General features: G+C 44.5%; 1 protein-coding gene across 1 annotated transcript in view; it reads left to right on the top strand.

Moving 5' to 3' along the window:
• The first annotated feature begins 1,141 nt into the window (after positions 1 to 1,141).
• The window catches only part of Kdm5b (lysine demethylase 5B), a 77,134-nt gene continuing 59,220 nt past the window's right edge, over positions 1,142 to 19,055 (top strand). Inside the window, exon 1 of the mRNA XM_028876625.2 lies at positions 1,142 to 1,506. Within this exon, the coding sequence (XP_028732458.1) occupies positions 1,303 to 1,506 (204 nt within the window). The 5' untranslated portion in view covers positions 1,142 to 1,302. The remainder of the gene's footprint in view (positions 1,507 to 19,055) is intronic.

The raw sequence follows: 19,055 nt of genomic DNA, 5'->3' as shown, positions 1-19,055 counted from the left end.
CTATGCCAGACCCTTAGTATGTATGGTATTCTGTGATCCCTTCCTAGTCTAAGTTTTATTTCCTATATTTTCATCCTTTTCTTCCTTCCTTCCTTCCTTCCTTCCTTCCTTCCTTCCTTCCTTCCTTCCTTCCTTCCTCCCTCCCTCCTTCCTCCTTCCTTCCTTCTTTCTTTTCTCCCCCGATCCCCACCCCCGCTTTCGAGACAGGGTTTCGTTGTATAACAGCCCTGGCTGGCCTGGAACTAGCTCTGCAGATCAGACTGACCTTGAATTTACAGAGATCGCCTGCCTCTGCCTCCCCAATCCTGGGATTAAAGGCGTGCACCATCCCTGCCCAGCTCATCCTTTCTTATCAATCAATAGCACTGCTGATTTTATTTAGGTCCCATTATTCCTTGATTGGATTATTTCAATAATTTTTGTTTGTTTGTTTTGTTTTTCGAGACAGAGTTTCTGTGTTGCTTTATGTTTTTCCTGGAACTCACCCTATAACTCAGGCTGGCCTGGAACTCACAGAGGTCTGCCTGCCTCTGCCTCCCGGTGCTGGGATTAAAGGCGTGCGCCACCACCGCCCAGCTTTATTTCAAGATTCTTTTGCTCAAGTCCAATTTTGTCATAAGGCTGTAGACGACTTCTGTACAACACCCTACTTTCCAAAAAATAGTCTGAACTGTTGGGTTTGGTCATATGATTAAACTACCTCACAGACTAAACTACTCGCTTAAAAGCGCTTAGCACAAAGTCTAGGTTAAGCGTATGCTCAGGGTGTTTTTACTGTCCGCATTAATATTGCCTGCGTCCGTCCTTGCTCTTGTGTTCAAGCTGTTTTCTCTACCTGGAGAGTCAGTTCCAGTACTCTGCCTCTCGGGTTTAACTATGTAAATCCATGGTGGCAAAGTGTATGACGTGATTGAACGATCGATTATAGATCCGATCTCTCTACTAGACTGTTAACTTCTTGAGAGCAAGAATTCTGAAAACTTCAGTGGTCAACTGAACCATAAAGGATAAAACCCACCCCAGGCGGAAGGCCCCAGCCCCTCCCAGTTAGGGGGCGGGGTGGGACCCGGCTCGGGGTGGCAGTAGGGACTTTTTTCCTCGCCGTGGCGGCGGAGGCGCACGGCGTGGGGGAGCGGCAAGACGTCGTCGGAGGAAGGCTGAAAAAGCCCTAGGTGCTGCCGTTGCTAGTAGAAGTCTGACTTGTCGCCGGAGCTGCGCGTCTGCCCAGGTTCCGGACCGAGCGGAGCTTGCTGCCGCGGTCGCCGAGCCTGCCCTGTGCTCGCCCCTGCCCGCGTCGCGGTGATGGAGCCGGCCACCGTGCTGTCCCCAGGCCCGCGCCCGGCGCTGCCCCTCGGGGGCCCGGGCCCGCTGGGCGAGTTCCTGCCTCCCCCGGAGTGTCCGGTCTTCGAGCCCAGCTGGGAAGAGTTCGCGGACCCCTTCGCGTTCATCCACAAGATCCGGCCCATAGCCGAACAGACCGGGATCTGTAAGGTGCGGCCGCCGCCGGTGAGTCAGCCCAGCACCCCGGATCCTTGCTCGCGGCTGGGGGAGGGAGGGAGGGAGGGAGGGAGCGAGAGGACGCGCGGCCGGGGAGGCCCGAGGCGCGGGGGTGGGGAGCGGTCGTCCGGCGGGCCCGGTCAAGTTTGGGGTTCCTCAGTGGGTGGGAGTTGGCGGCGGCGGCGGGGAGGGAGGCGCGGGGTGTGTGTGGTGTTGTGTTGGGGGGGCGGCTCTCATCCGGGTGGGATGGATGCGGGTTGTGAGCACAGCGGGCTCCGGCCCTGGCGGCCCCGGGGACCGGGTCACCCGGTGCGGCTCTCGGGGGATGGGGTGGGGAGGGGGAGCTGGTGCGCGACACGGCCGGGGCAGCGGGTGCGAGCCGGACTCCGGGTGGCAGCCGCCGGGGAGTCGCGGCGAGCCCGGCCCGAGGCGCGGGCGCGGAGGCAGGGCTCCGGGGGCCTCCCCGCACGGCCCTGGTGGCTCGGTGCTCGCCTCCTCCTCGGGGTGCGGGGGTGTGTGATGGGTGGGGGTGGGGGACTTGCGAGTTGTCGTGCGAGGAGGAAAGTTTTCAATATGGCGGCGGGAGCCCCTGGTCCTTTGTGTGGTGGCGGCGTCGGCCGGGAGCTGCCCTCACCTGAGCGCCCCACCCTCCGGACCCCGGTCCCCCACCACCCCCTGGGCCCTCGGCCTCCTGGAGTCCCCGGGGCCGGGCTGGGGCAGGGGGCGGCCAGCGCCACTGGGGGCGGGGGAGGAGCCGCGCGGGGCTGGCTGGCTGGCCGGCCGGCCCCGGAGCGGCTGGTGTGTGGCTGGGGGGCGCAAGTGTCCGGGGCGGGGGCGCGCGCTTTGGGGGGCAGCGGGGGCAGGACAGCCGTGCCCCCCGATGCCCGCCTGCCCCGGCCGGGCGCTCCGGGACACGGCCCTGGGGCCGGACGGCGCTGCTCCCCCCGGGTGGGGGGGAAGGCCTGGCTGGGGCAGAGCTGGACGGGGCAGGCCGTGCTGGTCGGGGAGATGTCAGGCGAGCTCTTCTTGGAGGTTCCTTCCCGGCCCCCAGCCATGCCACCCCCTACTCGGCCCACCGGCGCTGGCTCCGGCGCGAGCCTGGAGCTGGGGGGGGGGGGCGCGTGAGGGGTGGGGTGTCCCCCGAAGCCAGCCCTAACGGCTGCAACGTCCGCCAGGAGCCCGGCCCACTCCGTCCCTGTCCCCCCCCACCCCCCCCACCCCGCAGCCGGAACTGGATGCGCTGCGACACCCCAGGTTTTTCGCCTACCTTTGGGGATGGCCTGAGTCTTTTTGAGTTGGCCCGAACGACCGTTGGACCGGCCGGGACGGTTGGAGAGGTTTAACTGCCTTGCCTGCTACCGTTTTAATTTTCTATCTCCCCTGCTCCCACACAAGTGGAAGGAGACACCCCCCCCCACGGGCTCCCCCTTACCCCTTCCTTCCTTAAACTTGCTCTTTGTAATGGCATTTCTGAGTTCGCTGGATTGTGTACGTAATCATTCTGTTCTAGAAAAGCTGTTTGAGAGAGATCCCTGAATAAGCCTTATCTTTCCACCCACCCCACCCCCACCCCAGAAAAAAAAAATTAAACCATATTTTAGTCTCTCTTGGACAACTTTGAAAGCAGAAATGAAATAAAATGCCTCAGAAAATAACTGGCCAGGTCAACTAGTCTGGAAGTAAGATCCATTTCGCCTGGTGAAGTGGCCAGGGCCGATTGTTGTTGCTCAGAGGAAGGTACATTTCTGTTACTGTGGAGGCCTGCAGAAGTTACACCCTGCACTGCTCAGCTCCAAGGTTTTAATTTTGAAGAATAGATCATGCATGTTTCAAACATGGAGCGATTTAGCTTTATGTTAACGTGTCAGGAAAGAGGAATATGAATATTGGAGGTTTGCATTAATGGGATGTTATCCAGAATTAGGAAACTTGACTAAGTTATTAGAAGCCAAAATACAAGGAGTTGGGTTCTGAGAGCTGTCCTCCATGTTGGCTTTGTGGTGTACTAGGGCTGGGGTAAGTCCTTTATCTTGCCTCCCTTGCCTTTTATAGAGCTGTTTTCTTGGAAAATAGTGTTGCTCTGATTGGGTTTGGCTGCCCATTCCTCTTTGGGCTAGCAGGTTAATGGCAGTCTTTAGGATTTGTGGTTTGTTTGCTTTTTTCCATTCTGAATGTCACACATGATGGCCACCATTTTGTATGGAGAATACTATGTACTACAGCCTGCGAGGAAAGGGGTAAAGAGGAAGAAATGATCTACAGACGAACTAGTGCTGTTTTGGAGCCCTCCTTTGTGTGGAGGGGACTTGCTTCCTCCTTTGTTTAACAAAACTCCTATGCCAATGTAGAAGAGTTTGCCAGTATTTGCTGTTGGTAGAACCACAAGAAAGAAAATCCAGAAGTTGTAGCTCTTGAACAGAGGGGGCCTGGAACAAAGGCTTCTCAAGAGATGTAAACAGTCTTTGTTTAGGAAGTGTTTCGTGATAGGAAAGCTGAGAACAAGTGGTTTCATATAGTTGAAATAAGGCAACAAAATAAACCCTTAAGAAATAGGAAATATTTTCCATGGTGGTAGCTTTATGCCTGTATCTCTAGATGATTTATGTTCATTGAGTTTTTGAAACTCTAGTGGCTAAATTAAAAGGATTTGGAGACTGTGGTATATATACTTTTAATAGGTAAGGGGGAGAATTATAAAAGCATTTCTATTTCCTTTTGTTCTTAGCTTTGTTTTATCTTTAATTAATGGAACTTAGGTTTTCTTTGTACCTGCTTTTTTAGTGAGCGTCTTAAGCTGCTTAACTTGTGAAAACTTAGGATGTTTACATTATTTTGTATGAGTGCATAAGAGTTGACAAAAATTTGAAAATATAGTAAGGTAAATGTGATTAAAATGATGACTCAAGACTCTGCAAACCTCAAGTTTAAAGACAGTAATAAGCCTTACTTCAAAGTATAAGGGATAGCCAAGCTTATTTTCAGAAGTGAGACTATTAAACATAAAATTAATTTTACTTCTGTTTTTTCTTTAAAATGCAAGTATTAATTTCCTCCTTAGTACTTAGATGGTTAAGTACAAATGCTATTTTCACTTTGTAATATTTGGAGATGAGTAATTTTAGGGGTATTAATATTATTAGTCAAAAGTTGCCTGCTCAGTAAATATCTTTCCGAATTTCCCAAATCTGATAGAAATGTATTTGATTGCTTTAGTAACTTTCTTGGTGTCAAATATCTAGCATGGCTGTAGTTAGGCAGAGTCCACAAATGTCTCCCTTGACAATGACCAAAAGTCAGACGTTTAAACCAAACCCAGATCATACAGTAAAGGCTATTTTTCACTATGAACTGCCTTTGGTTGTTTGTTTGAATCCTTCATCTGCATCTTTATAGCCATGAAGTGAAGACTGTTGTGATGCAGTAAGCATCTGTGAGTGAGCTTGTTAATTCCACTCTTGGGAGTGGGGGAAGTTAAGATACACTTTTCTTTCTGTAAGGGCGGGTGCCACCACTGCCTGGCCCCAAATCTTTTTTTTGAAAAACATTTTATTTGGGTGTATGCATGTGTGTATATTTGCACATGTGCATGCCCCATATGCTGTGGTGCTTGTGTGGGAGGTCAAAAGACAATTTGTAGAAGTTTGGTCTCTCCTACCATGTGGATTCTGGGATCAAACTCATTAACTGGCTTGCTTGTTTAATTTGGAGGGCAGTAAAAGTCATGTTCAGAGTATGCAATGTTCAGAGTATGCGAATAAGAGGTAGGCAGAAATTTGTGTATATTATATGTGTGTGTGTATATATATGTATGTAATATAATCTGTATAGTTTATGTGCAATAAACCATATGGGATCATCTTATAGACTTCTCACCTTTTTATTTTATATTTATTTTTACTTTGTGTTTTGTATTTTACTTTGGTGTTTGGCTTTGGGACCACGGGCATGCCTGTTGTCCATAGAGGCCAGAGAGGCCAGCAGACAGATCCTTTGGAATTGGAGTTATAGAGGGTTGTGAACTGCCATATAGGTATGGGAACCAAACCTGGGCCCTTGCAGGACCAGCAAGTGCTCTAGGCTACTGAACCACCTTTCCAGTCACTCATCGCTGTCTTAATTGGTCCACATTAGGATTTATGGAGAGAACAAGTGAGGGCTTAGTGTGGTGATACGCCTTTAATCCCAGAAGTCAGGAGACAGGGTAGGCAGATCTCAGGCTAGCCTGGTTTATTTACATAACAGTTCTGGCCAGCTAGGGCTACATAGTAAAACCCAGTCTAAAAAACAAGAACCAAAAAAAAAAAAAAAAAAAAAAAAAAACAAGGCTGGAGAGATGGCTCAGGGATTAAGAGCACTTGTTGGTCTGCAGGAGGACCCAGGTTTGATTTCCAGCACCCACATGGTGGCTCACAACCCTCTGTAAATCTAGTTCCACAGGATCCTATGCTGTCTTCTGATCTCTACAGGCATAGGCATATGGTGTGCATATATACATGCAAGCAAACATACAAAATCTTTAAACAAAACCTGTGAGGGATGGAGAGTGATTCTGTGATTAAGAGCTGTTTGCTGTGCAAACAGGACTCCAGTTCCAATGGACTACTCACATAACAAATCAGGTGTAGTCCCTTCTTCCCGTGTAATCTTAGCACTGAGCAGAGAGGAGACAAGATTCTTGGGCTTTCCCTGGCTCCTGCCTAGTGCAGAAATGTACGGTCCAGCTTCCGAGAGAATAAGGCTGAAATGGGGCTGTACTTGATGCCTTCCTCTGGTCTTGTCGCACTCATACAGGTGAATGTACTAGCTCACACAATTGTGTATATACATGCAGCACATTCACACATGTACATGCGTACTCCTCACACACAAAACTTTAAAAGTCATTTAAGCTCCCTTCCCCCATATAAGAACTATTTTTTTTGATAGAGCCATAACTACCAGAGTATAAATGAATTTTTAAACTTCTGTTGTTTGTGTCTGTGTTTGTGTGTGTGTGGGAAGGGCGTGAGCAGGTGCACATGTGCTACTGTGGAGGTCAGAGGACAACTTTCAGGAGTGGTTTTCCTTCCCATTCTATTTTGTTTTGGAGCCAGGTGCTGTTTCTGTCAGGCCTAGTCCTGGCTAGCTAGCTAGAAAGCTTCAGAGTGCTGGGATGGGATTACAGATGCGTGCCACCACATCTGGTTTTTATGTGGGTCCCAGGGATCAAACTCAGGTTGTCAGGCTTGTGCAGCAATGTTTCCACCCACTGGCCGTCTCACTATTCCATCACTTTTTTTTTTTTTTTTCCTAGACAGGGTTTCTCTGTGTAGCTTTGTACCTTTCCTGGGACTCACTTGGTAGACCAGACTGGCCTCGAACTCACAGAGATCGGCCTGCCTCTGCCTCCCTGAGTGCTGGAATTAAAGGCGTGCGCCACCACCGCCGCTCGAGTGATGGTCATTTCATCTAGTGTGGGGATTATATAGTTCCTGGGTTTTCAGCCAGTGCTTTTGTTGTTACAGTTTTTGGAGCCTATAAACAAACTTAACTGTTTTGAGGACGACTCTTAGCACATGTAGAGCTGTGTGGGTAGTGGGTGGAGGGTGTTTCCTGTCTGCCTTGTTCCAATGCTGGAATTTGCTGTATTTTATCTCTACTAATTAGGAAGGGACTTCCTCCTGGTCAGACTGGGCATTTTATCTGACAGAACACTTGAGAGCCAGGAGTACTCAGGACAAGAAGGAAGTGCCTTTTGAAGAGTCTAATGGGTTAGTTAGGTTGTTAGTGTAACTTTTCTGTGCAGAATAGTAATTTAGCTTTCAGTGTTGATGCTGCAATTTCTGTTTGAGAAAAATTGCCTGTTAACATATGGTATCAGTTTTCTTCCTTCAGTGCTGAGGATGGAAACAATGCCTTGTTCATGTTAGGCAAGTGCTCTATCACTGAGCACTATGTATCCTCAGTCCTGGTTTTTTTTTTTTTTTTTTTTTGTGTGTGTGTGTGTGTGTGTGTGAGAGAGAGAGAGAGAGAGAGAGAGAGAGAGAGAGAGAGAGAGAGAGAGAGAGAGAGAGAGAGATAGGGTCTTGATATTTTTATCAAGCTAGCCTGGAACTCCCAGAGTAGCCCAGGCTGGCCTCAAACTCAGTACTTTGCCTTGACCTCCTGAATGCTAGAATTACAGGTGTATATCACACTGGGCAACCATTTTCTTTAAAAACCTTTAATTTTAAATTAGGTTGTATGCTGGCATATGATGCTATGCTGTATGTCTGTAATCTCAGCTCTTAAGGCTGAGGCAAGATGATATGAAGATTTAAGGCCAACTGCTAATCTCATGAAATCTGTTTCTCTCTCTCTCTCTCTCTCTCTCTCTCTCTCTCTCTCTCTTTTCTTCGAGACAGGATTTCTCTGTGTAGCTTTGCGCCTTTCCTGGATCTCGCTCTCAAACTGAGGACGTGTGTGTGTGTGTGTGTGTGTGTGTGTGTGTGTGTGTGTGTGTGTGTGTGTGTGTGTGTGTGTGTTAGGTATTTATTCTCCCCGCCCCCTCGGTTTTTTGAGATAGGTTTTTACTATGTAGCCTTGGCTGTCCTGGAACTTACTCTGTAGACCAGGCTGGCCTCTAACTCAGAGATCCACTGCTCTGCCTCCCAAGTGCTGGGATTAAAGGTGTACACCGCCACCTCCTGGCGTGTATTTATTCTTAAAAGTCAATTTCTTTATTATGTAAAAGGGACTGTTTAAAATTTTTTTGACATTTTATTTATGTATATAAGTGTTTGCCTGAATGTATGTTTGTGCACCATATAGGTGTAATGCCTGCCTGAGGGAGCCAGAAGAGGGTGTCGGATCCCCTGGGACATACAAATGATAGTGAACCACCATGTGGGTGCTGGGAATCAAACCTGGTCTTCTGGAAGAGCAGCCTCTGCTCTTAACCACTGAGCCATCCCTCCAGCCTCTTAAAAAGTTTTAAAGGTGTCTAGAGTTGTGTTTGTGTGTGTCTGTATTCATATTCATGCTTGAAAATGAGGGTGTGCACATTTCACAGCATATGTATTTGGAGGTCAGAATAACCTAAATGTTGGTCCTTGCTTCTTTCTTGTTTGAGACAGTCTCTGCTTTGCCACTGTGTATGCCAGACTACCCAGTGTCCATACTTCTGGGAACTCTGTCTCTCCTTTCCGTCATCCCCTAGAAGCACTGGAAGTATAGACACTGTCTCCATGTGTTTGATTATATTATACGGGTTCTGAGGATTCTAGTCCAGATCTTCATGGTTGTGCTGTAAGCACTTTTATTAACTGCCCCATCTTCCCAGACAGCCCTAGAGTTCTTTAATCTGTTTGCATCATGACCTTGGATAAAGTCTGTTTACCCCAAGTGTATACCTTCTCATCCTGCTTTAAAGGGATCTGACACTGACCTAGGGCTACTGTCTAGATTAATTAATGGATTGCAGGAGCTTAAATCTTAAAGGTTTCCCCCCCTTACTCATTGCTAAGAAGAGTGGGAACAGATGTAACAAGACAAAAGTTAGTGCCAAATGCGTATCCCTCATTTTCCTACAGTGAAGTTTGATCTTTTTTAAAGTGAAACTTGGGAAGGCAAAAGCTTAATATCAAAATTGGAATAAGAACTGGGCATGGTGGTGCATGCCTCTAATCCCAGCATTAGTTTAGAGGCAGGAGGATCAAGTTCAAGGCCAGCTCAGATTACATAATGAATTCTAGGTTAGTTTTAGTTTTGGAAATATAGTGAGACCACGAAGCACCACTCTGAACCCCAACCCTCAAATACACTTGGGAGTGATAGCTTATTCCCAGCATTCAGGAGGCAGAGACAGAATCATGAGTTCAAGGCTGGCCTGAACTTATATAGTGAAACCTTGATTCAAAAACCCCAACTAGGGGGTGCTAGAGTAGAGTATGGAAGGGTAAGAAGGACTCCATCTATGCAGCCATGGGAAATCATTTATGCTGTGGTGAGACTTTTAAGTGGTGTGTTGGTTTTGGGGTCGGTCATTCATACTCTTGTAAACCCATACCCATTCCACTGTAAGCCTAATAAACTCTAAAAATCAAACCCACACAGAGATTTCACCCTTCCAAGAATGTAAAGAATACAATCCTCCTGTTTATTTGAGAGGTGCTATGTAATCCAAGGTGTTCATAAACTCCCCTTTTAGTGAGAATGACCATGCACTCCTGATCTTGCTGCCTCTACCTTCCAGGATTGCAGCTATGATTATCATATTCTACTTTATTTATTCACTGTTTTATATGTGTGAATGTTTTGCCTGCGTGTGTGAGCGCTATTGAGTGCCCGATGCCTATGATGGCCAGAAGAGGGCATTGAGTCACTTGGAACTAGAGTTACAAATGACTGTGAGCTGCCATGTGAGTGCTGGGAATTGAACCCTAGGTCTTTTGGAAGAATAGCAAGTGCTCCTGCCCATGGAGCCATCTCTCCAGATCCTATTTATTTGTTTTTATTGATTGATTGATTGATTGATTGATTGATTGGCTTTTCGAGACAGGGTTTCCCTGTGTAGCTTTGCGCCTTTCCTGGATCTTGCTCTGTAGACCAGGCTGGCCTCGAACTCACAGAGATCTGCCTGCCTCTGCCTCCCAAGTGCTGGGATTAAAGGCGTGCCACCACTGCCCAGTGTTTTCATTTTTTTAAAGATAAATTTGTGTGTATATATTTTGTTCTGTGTGAGCATGTGCACATATGTATGTAGGTAGGACTAGACCTTGTGCGAACATACATGTCAAGGCCAGAAGTGGGCATTAGATTTCTAGAATTTGGAGTAACAGGTGTTTGCAGGATGTCCTGTTTGATATATGGGTTCTGGGATTGGAACTCCAGTCCTCATGATTGTGCAACAAGTGCTTTTAACTGCTGAGCCACATGCTTCAGCCCCCACCCCCCCTTATTCTTGAAGCAGAGTCTTACTATACATAGTGAGGTTTTCGTAGTACCTGAATCTTTAATTTGAAGCCTGCCAGGTCTATAAACTGAAAAAAATTTTTTGTATGTGTGCCAGCCCATACAGTACTAGGTATTCAACCTCGGGCCTCATGCATGCCTGGTCAGCACTATACCAGTGAACTACAGCCCCAGCATATCTTACGTCTTTTTTTTCTGTCTGTGTTGTCTTCTTCTTCTTCTTCTTTTTTTTTAAAGATTTATGTATTTATTATTTATACAGTATTCTGCCTGTATGTGTCCCTGCAGGCCAGAAGAGGGCACCAGATCTCATTACAAGTGGTTGTGAGCCACCATGTGGTTGCTGGGAATTGAACTCAGGACCTCTGGAAGAGCAGTCAGTGTTCTTAACCACTGAGCCATCTCTCCAGCCTGTGTTGTATTCTTAAATAACAGACAAACCTTTTCTCAATGAAAGTAACCAGAATTTATAATCATAAAGACGTGGAATCATGGGTCTGGAGATTTATGGCTCTCATATTATTCTTGTAAAGATCTAGTACCCATGTCAGGCAGCTCATAACTGACTGCCTGTAATGCCAGCTCCAGGGGTGCCACACCTCAGACTTCAAGACCTGAAGTCATGCATATACCCACATACACATAGTTAAAAATAATAAAAATCTTAAGGCCCTTGGACTTAGGTAATCTCTTAGGATACTTCTTAGATGGATTTATGTATTCTATACTTTCACTGTGATCTTACTGCTGTAATTTTGTGTATCTACGTGTTAGTCTTAGATCAAGTCTGAGACTGGAAACCATGTACAAATTCTGATATATGTAGTGACCCCTTCTGGTAATGCCGTGCTGGGAAGGCAGAGAAGACAGCATACTTGGAGCTCCCTGGCTGTCAGTCTGGCCCAATTGTTGAGTTGTGAGTCAGCCAGAGACTTTTTTCAAAGGAGGTGAATGTTGTCCAAGAATGTCCTCCCCAACCCTCTCATACTTCTCATACACACACATGCACCTGTACACATACACATCATAAACATACACATACACATACACACACTTGTTAGAAAGACACTCTCTGGGGCTGAAGAGATGGCTCAGTGGTTAAGAGCACTGACTGCTCTTCCAGAGGTCCTGAGTTCAATTCCCAGCAACCACATGGTGGCTTAGAACCATCTGTAATGAGATCTGATGCCCTCTTCTGGCATGTAGACAGAACACTGTATACATAATAAATAAATCTTTAAAAATAAAAGACACTCTCGGGGGCTGAAGAGATGGCTCAGTGGTTAAGAGCCCTGACTGCTCTTCCAGAGGATCTGGGTTCAATTCCCAGCATCCACATGGCAGCTCCCAGCTGTTTGTAACTCCAGTTCCAGGGGACTTGACACCCATCAACATAGATATACAGACAGAGCACCAATGAACATAAAATAAAAATAAATAAAAAGAAAGACACTCCTCATGATAGTAAAGGTTTATTATTAATGTATTATTTTGTGTGTGTGCATGATACATCAGCTTTCATTTTTAGGGACCCCTGGCTGGCCTTGAACTAGCTGAGGGTGACTTGGATCTCCTGATTCTCCTGCTACCAATGCACAGGTGTTGGTACACTAAACATAGCTAAGCTCTTCTATTTAAAACTTAAAAAAGAAGATAGTTGGTGATTTTTAATTACATTTCATACCCATGCGCGTGGTCAAGTAGGATACTTAAATAAATGCCCTGTGCTCCTTTGGAAGAATAGTAAAAGGAGACCTACACTAGTTCCATAAAGTTTCTAATCCAACAAACAGGTTCTGACATCATTTAACCAACTCTCTCAAAGACCCCACCTCTTAATATTACCTTGGTTATTAAGTTTCAGCATGAATGCCTAGGGGGGCACAGACATTGAAACTAGCAGTAGGAATTGTATTGAAGATCTGAGTATTATAGTTCTCAAAATGCTTACCTAGGCCATTGTTTGATCCCCACCATAGCTTAAACCGTGGGTGGTGGTTTAGACCTATAATCCCGGCACTCTGTCATAATGATTAGAAGTTTGAGGCCAGTTTGTGTTAGGACCGTGTCTCAAAAAAAAAAAAAAACAATAAAAAATATGTGCAATATATTGAGTAGACTGACATTATGCCTTGTGTAAATGTTAAGATGATCAGTGGGGTTCACTGAGATTTCCTAGCTCCTTCTAATTCAGTGCTATTTGGAATCATACATGTTTTTATCTAAAATAATTGTTTCCATCCTTAATCTTAATGTATCTAAATTGTAGCAGCACTAAATATTTATTAGTTAATATGTTGCATTTAGAGAAATATGGCTTATTGTTTACCTTTTAAACTACAGTTTTAAATGTGTCTTTAGTATATGTCCTGTAGAAGAGTACAGCAACTGTCTTTTTTAAATGATTCATTTACTTTTATTTTATGTGCATTGACTGGTGTTTTGCCTGCATGTGTATCTGTGTCAATGTGTCAGGATCCCTGGGAACTGGAATTACAGTTACAAGATGCTATGTGGGTACTGGGAGTCCTGGAAGAACAGCCAGTGCTAGTGCTGTTAACCACTGAGCCATCTCTCTAGTCCAAATGTCTCTATTTTTAATTAATCATTTTTGTTTGTTTTTTATTTTTTATTATTTTATTTTATTTTATTCATTTATTTATTCATTCATTCATTTATTTATTTTTGGTTTTTCAAGACAGGGTTTCTCTGTGTAGCTTTGTGCCTTTCCTGGCTTCGCTCTGTAGACCAGGCAGGCCTCGAACTCACAAAGATCCGCCTGCCTCTGCCTCCCGAGTGCTGGGATTAAAAGCGTGCGCCACCACCGCCCGGCCTTGTTTTTTATTTTTTGAGACCAAGTCTCACTGTGTAACCTTGGCTGTCCTGGAACATCCTATTCAGACCAGTCTGGCCTTGAGTTCATAGCCCTATCTTTACTTCTCTAGTGCTGGGATTTAAGACATCAATTACTTTTTTTATTTTGAGATAGTTTTTTAACTCAGTAGGCCAGGCTGGTCAGGTACTCACTTTGTAACTGCAGATTGGCTTTGGACTCCTTTGGCAATCTTCCTTTCTCATCTTCCTGAGTACTAGGATTATAAGTATGAGCCATCATACCTGGTTTATTTGTTTTTGTTACAATTTTATATATATTGTGTGTGTGTGTGTGTGTGATGCGTGTATGTAGGCAAGCATGCCACTGCACTTGTCTGGAGGTCAGAGGACCACTTTGGAGTCTGTTTTCCCCTTCCTTCCACCTTTACATGGGTTCTAGGGATTGAACTCAGGTCCTCACTTTCAAAGTAAATGCTTTATGTGCTGAGCCATTTTACTAGCCCCTGGTTTACTTTATTTTTTTTTAAATGACTTATTTATTTTTATTTTATGTGCATTGGTATTTTGCCTGCATGTGTGTGTGTGTGTGTGAAGGTGTTGGAAGTTACAGATAGTGTGGCTCTGGCTGACCTTGAACTCACAGATCCACTTTCAGCCTTCCAAGTGCTGGCATTAAAGGAGTGGGTCACAAATGCTCAGCTTTATTTGGAATCATTTAAAAACATTTTATAAAATTGTATGTATGTTTGCATGTATGTGTCTGCACATGCCACAACACACATGCAGGTTTGAGGTTAGAGGGCAAATTGCCTGAAGTCAGTTCTCTTTTCATCATTTGGGTCCCAGGAATTAAAGTTGATTGTCAGCCTTGGTTATTGAGGTTGACAGGCAAGCATTTGGATGGCCCAGTTTTCTGGCATCATTCTAGTCTACAATATGCCTAGAATTTTGTTAGGTGTGTGTGTGTGTGTGTGTGTGTGTGTGTGTGTGTGTGTGTATAATCCTGGGTATGGGAGAAAATAGAAAAATGAAATTTAATGGACCAGCATATATGCATGTGATAAAATAAACAGATTGAAATTAACAAGGGATTAGAGAGATGCCTCAGTTAAGAGCACCTGTTTAGTCCCAGCCCCCACATGCATACTCACAATCATCTGTAACTCTAGTTTTCAGGGCAGCACTGATGCACTTTTCTGACCTGTCACACATGGTGCAGATACATACATGCAGAAAAATACTTATACGTATAAAATAAATATTTAAAAAATTGACATCTGGAGAGCTGGCCCAGCAGCTAAGAGCACTTTTTCTTCATGCAGAGGGCTCTGTTTGACACTTGGTACCCACTGTTGGCTCACAATCATCCATAACTCTAGTTCCAGGTGATTAGATGCCCTCCTCCTCTGACCTCTACAGGTAATACACACACACACACACACACACACACACACACACACACACACACACAGTTATTTGAGCAAACGCTCAAAGACATAAAAAATAAACAAGTCTAGGGTGGGCATGGTGGTACACGCCTTTAATCCCAGCACTGGGGAGGAAGAGGCAGTCAGTCAGTCTACAGAGCGAGTTCCAGGACAGTCAAGACCCCACAGAGGAACCCTGTCTTGAAAAACCAGGAAAACAAACAAACAAAAAACCAACCAAAAAATGAATGAGTCTAAGTAAAAAAATCAGAGAAAAAGGAAAACTCTACTTATTAAACAGTTTACTTCCTTGGGAGAATTGTGTTGTTCATTCACTTGATCCTAACATAACTTGGTGTAACCATATTATGTAATAAGTAGACCAGTCACAATTGCGGTGGGATTTGAAATTCCTTTTGTTGTCAGTGCCTTTTATATCAGTCTATCAATGACCAGAAAGAATAATGCTGTCCCATTTTCACACTTAGTCCACATCATGGAATTTGTTATAGGGATTTATAGTTTTCTTAGAATCCTCCGTGAAATTTGTTTTGTTTTGTTTTTTGTTTTTGAGACAAGGTTTCTCTGTGTAGCTTTGGAGCCTTTCCTGGAACTCACTCTGTAGCTCAAGTTGGTCTGGAACTCAGAGATGAGTGCCTTTTCCTCCCCAGCACTGGGATTAAAGGCATGTGACACCACCGCCCGGCTCCTCCGTGAATTTTTTAAAAGTATTTTATGGGTGTACAAATGTTTTGCCTGCATGTGCGTACTTTCATCATATGCATGCCTGGTGCTTGAAGAAGTTGGAAGAGATCTTTGAATTCTTTAGAACTAGAGTTACGGGTGCCTGTGAGCTGCTACCATGGTGGTGCTTGGAGTTGATCCCAGCTCCTCTGAAGAGAACAAGTACTGACAGTTGAGTTGGCTCTCCAGCCTTCAGCATGGATTTTGAGAGCTTGCTTGGAGGTTCTAGCAGAGGAGTGCAGCTCCGCATATATATGCTCTTGACCAAAGACAGGTCCTCCTATTCAGATGTAGTGTCCTCTTTACCTGTGCTCACAGCTTCAGGAGGGACACATACACATGGAACATGGAGGAAGGAAGGAAGGGGACACCTGCCTAGCCAGCCAGGTCAGCAGAATCTACTCTGGTGCCATGAATTTTGAAAAGATTGTTTGCATTTCAGGCCTGATAAGATTTTGAGGATATGCCAAAATATAAATTACTCTGTTAGGTAACTTTGGCAGACCTTTTCAGGGAAATTTTATGAGAGTTAGGTCTCAGCTGGGTGTGGTGCCCTTTAATCCCAGCACTCCAGGAGGCATAGGTGGGTGGATCTTTAAGTTCAAGGCCACCATGGTCTACAGAGTGAGGGCTACAGACAATAAACAAACAAAAATGAAGAAAACAACAAAAAAGATCCCTGTGTGGTCTGGTTACTCCCCTTACAAATATATTTAAAAAAGATTAAGTTCGAGGCCAGCCTGGGCTACCAAGTGAGCACCAGGAAAGGCGCAAAGCTACACAGAGAAACCCTGTCTCGAAAAACCAAAAAAAAAAAAAAAAAAAAAAAAAAAAAAAAAAAAAAAAAAAAAAAAAAAGATTAAAAACAAATACAAAAAGATTAAAAAAATTTATGTTCCTTTATGTGTATGACCGTCTTGCCTGCATTCATTTGCAGCGCACGTGTGCCTGTTGGGTCCTCAAAATTGGGGCTACAATTGGCTGTGAGCCACCATGTGGGTGCTGAGAATCAAACCTGGGTCCTCTGCAAGATCAACAAGTGCTCTTAACATTGAGCCATCTCTCTCCATCTCCCGGAAGATACAGTTTTTATTACCAAGGCTAATGTGTCTGTTTTTCTGTGGTGCTGAGGATTGAAATGATGAAAACATGAAGTGATGGTCTTGCACATGTTGAGTAGATAAGCAGATAACCTTTTGAAACAAAGGTAGGGTTGCAGGATGTTTATAAACAACTTTTTGAAACAAAGACATGATTGTCATTTCTGGAACAGGCAGTGCAGAACCATTTGTAGTTAAGGTTACAGCCCAATCCTTAAAAAACAGACGTTTAATCATAGACAGGGATGAACCTAGGAGGCTGTCAGGCAACATACAAGGATCAGTCTCACAAAACAAAAGCAAAACAAATGCCCTTATTCCCAACAGAACTCTAGTAGAGAGCTTAGTAATTCTTTCTGTTTTTTGATGTAAAGAATGTGGCTGGAGGTGGTGGAGCACCCCTTTGATCTCAGCACTCGGGAGGCAGAGCCAGGCAGATTTCTGTGAGTTTGAGGCCAGCCTGGTCTACAAAGTGGGATCCAGGACAGGCACCAAAGCTACACAGAGGAAAAAAAAAGATACATGTGTGCGTGGAGGGTGCATTGTATATGTACAGGCTACAGGAAAGCAGAAATCAGAACAGGATTGTAGGGCTAGGGTGTCTTCCTCTATTGCTCTCTGCCCTATGACCCTGGACACGGTCTTTCACTGAACCAGAAGAGCTGGTCTTTTCAGTTAGGCTGGCTTGCCTGGAAGCTCTGGTGAGCTGCCTGTTTTCAACCTGAATAATGTCATGCCTGGCTTTTTATGTGGGTGCTGGGGAGTCAATCCCAGGTCTTTGTTTCCAGAACAGGCATTATTCTGACCCATTGAGCCATCTCTTTAGCCCTTCCACCTGTCTTTTGATTCTATGAAGTGAAATGCAATGTTTCTTAAAGAACAAATAATACATCTTTAATCACAGTGCTTGGGAGGGAAAAGCAATTGGTTCAAGGCCAGCCTGTTCTACATAATGCCTTCTAGGCCAGCCAGGGATACACAGTGAGACTCAAGAAAAGAGACAAGACAACTCAGTGTGAGTTATACTGACCGGATAGAATACTGGGATACAAAAGGGATAGTAGTTTAAAAACAAAGAGATAGGAATAAAGTATAAAATGCGGACTTTCATCAATAAAACACATATGTTGTACTAATGTAAGATATTAATAGAAAGAAACTAGTTTGTCATTTTTCTATAAATCTGAAACTTAAAAAAAGCCTATTAAAGATCATTTTGATCATTGTTATGCTTTATACTCTTCTGACACCAATAGAAGAGCTCTCCAGGATGAGTTTGGCTGGGAATATATAGCTCAGTGGTACAATACTTTGCTGTTTTACATGTCTTAAGGCCCAGGGCTTGATACCCAGCACTGCTATTTTTTTTGAACGTATATAGGGTGGGTGCTGGAGAGATGGTTTGGCTGCTAAGAGCACTGGCTGCTCTTCCAGAGGGTGTGGGTTTAACTCCAGGCACCCATATGGCAGCTCACAACTGTCCGTAATTCCAGTTCCAGGGGATCTGACATTCCCTTCTAGATAGAACACCCTTACACATAAAATTAAATGAATACATTAAGAAAAAGAAATACTAAGGAGCCTATTGGACAGCAGCTATCACCAGAACATTGTGTATTTACATTGGATCCCCTGGAGCTGGAGTTAGAAGTGGTTGTGAGCCACTTGATGTGTGTGCTGGGAATTGAACTCAGGTCCTCTGTAAGAGCAGAAGATGGCCATCTTTGTTGGCCATCTCTCTAGCCTCTTATTTTATCTTTATTTATTTTTCGTGTGTATGTATGTATGTATGTGGGTTGATGAGTGTGTGCCATACCAGATGTGGAGGTCAAAGGACCATTTCCCAGGGTTGCTTCTCTCCTTCCACTGTGTGGGTCTTGGGAACGAACTGCAGTCTGGCAGGCTTGGAGATAAGTTCTTTTACTTTCTGAGCCATCTCACTGGCCCAGCCGCCTGCTTGATGATAAAGACACCTAAGTTGTTGCATGTATGTATTTCTCAAATCTTTATTAAGGTGATCATTCTTGTCAACCTCAACTGAAAGGATGGCTAACTTAGCTTAAAGACTCTCTAGGATTTCTTTGACTCTTAAAATTTTTGCACTGAGGTTTTATATTAATTCTTATGAACCTATAAACTATAAGAATATGGACTTAGGAATCTGCTCTTCTGCTAGCATTGGAATGTAATCCTATGAGTACATAATTATGATGATGAAAATAAATAAAAATAAATGAAAAGAAGAAAAGAAACAACTCCCATAATTCTGATGACCAACTTCCAACTTTCACAGTATATGCAATTAGGAAACTGCTTTGGTGCATAGTTAATGTCACTCTTAGTAAACTAACAAGGATAGGCTCTTTTTTGAAAAGCTTTTTTTTTTTTAAAGTTGGAGTTTTTTTTTTTAAAGATTTATTTATTTATTATGTATACAGCATATGTGACTGCAGGCCAGAAGAGGGCACCAGATCTCATTACAGATGGTTGTGAGCCACCATGTGGTTGCTGGGAATTGAAC

This window comes from Peromyscus leucopus, chromosome 15, assembly GCF_004664715.2.
Source record: "Peromyscus leucopus breed LL Stock chromosome 15, UCI_PerLeu_2.1, whole genome shotgun sequence".
NCBI classification, from domain to species: domain Eukaryota; kingdom Metazoa; phylum Chordata; class Mammalia; order Rodentia; family Cricetidae; genus Peromyscus; species Peromyscus leucopus.
Note: the sequence above shows the minus strand (reverse complement) of the source record. Positions and strands in the feature narration are given on the sequence as shown.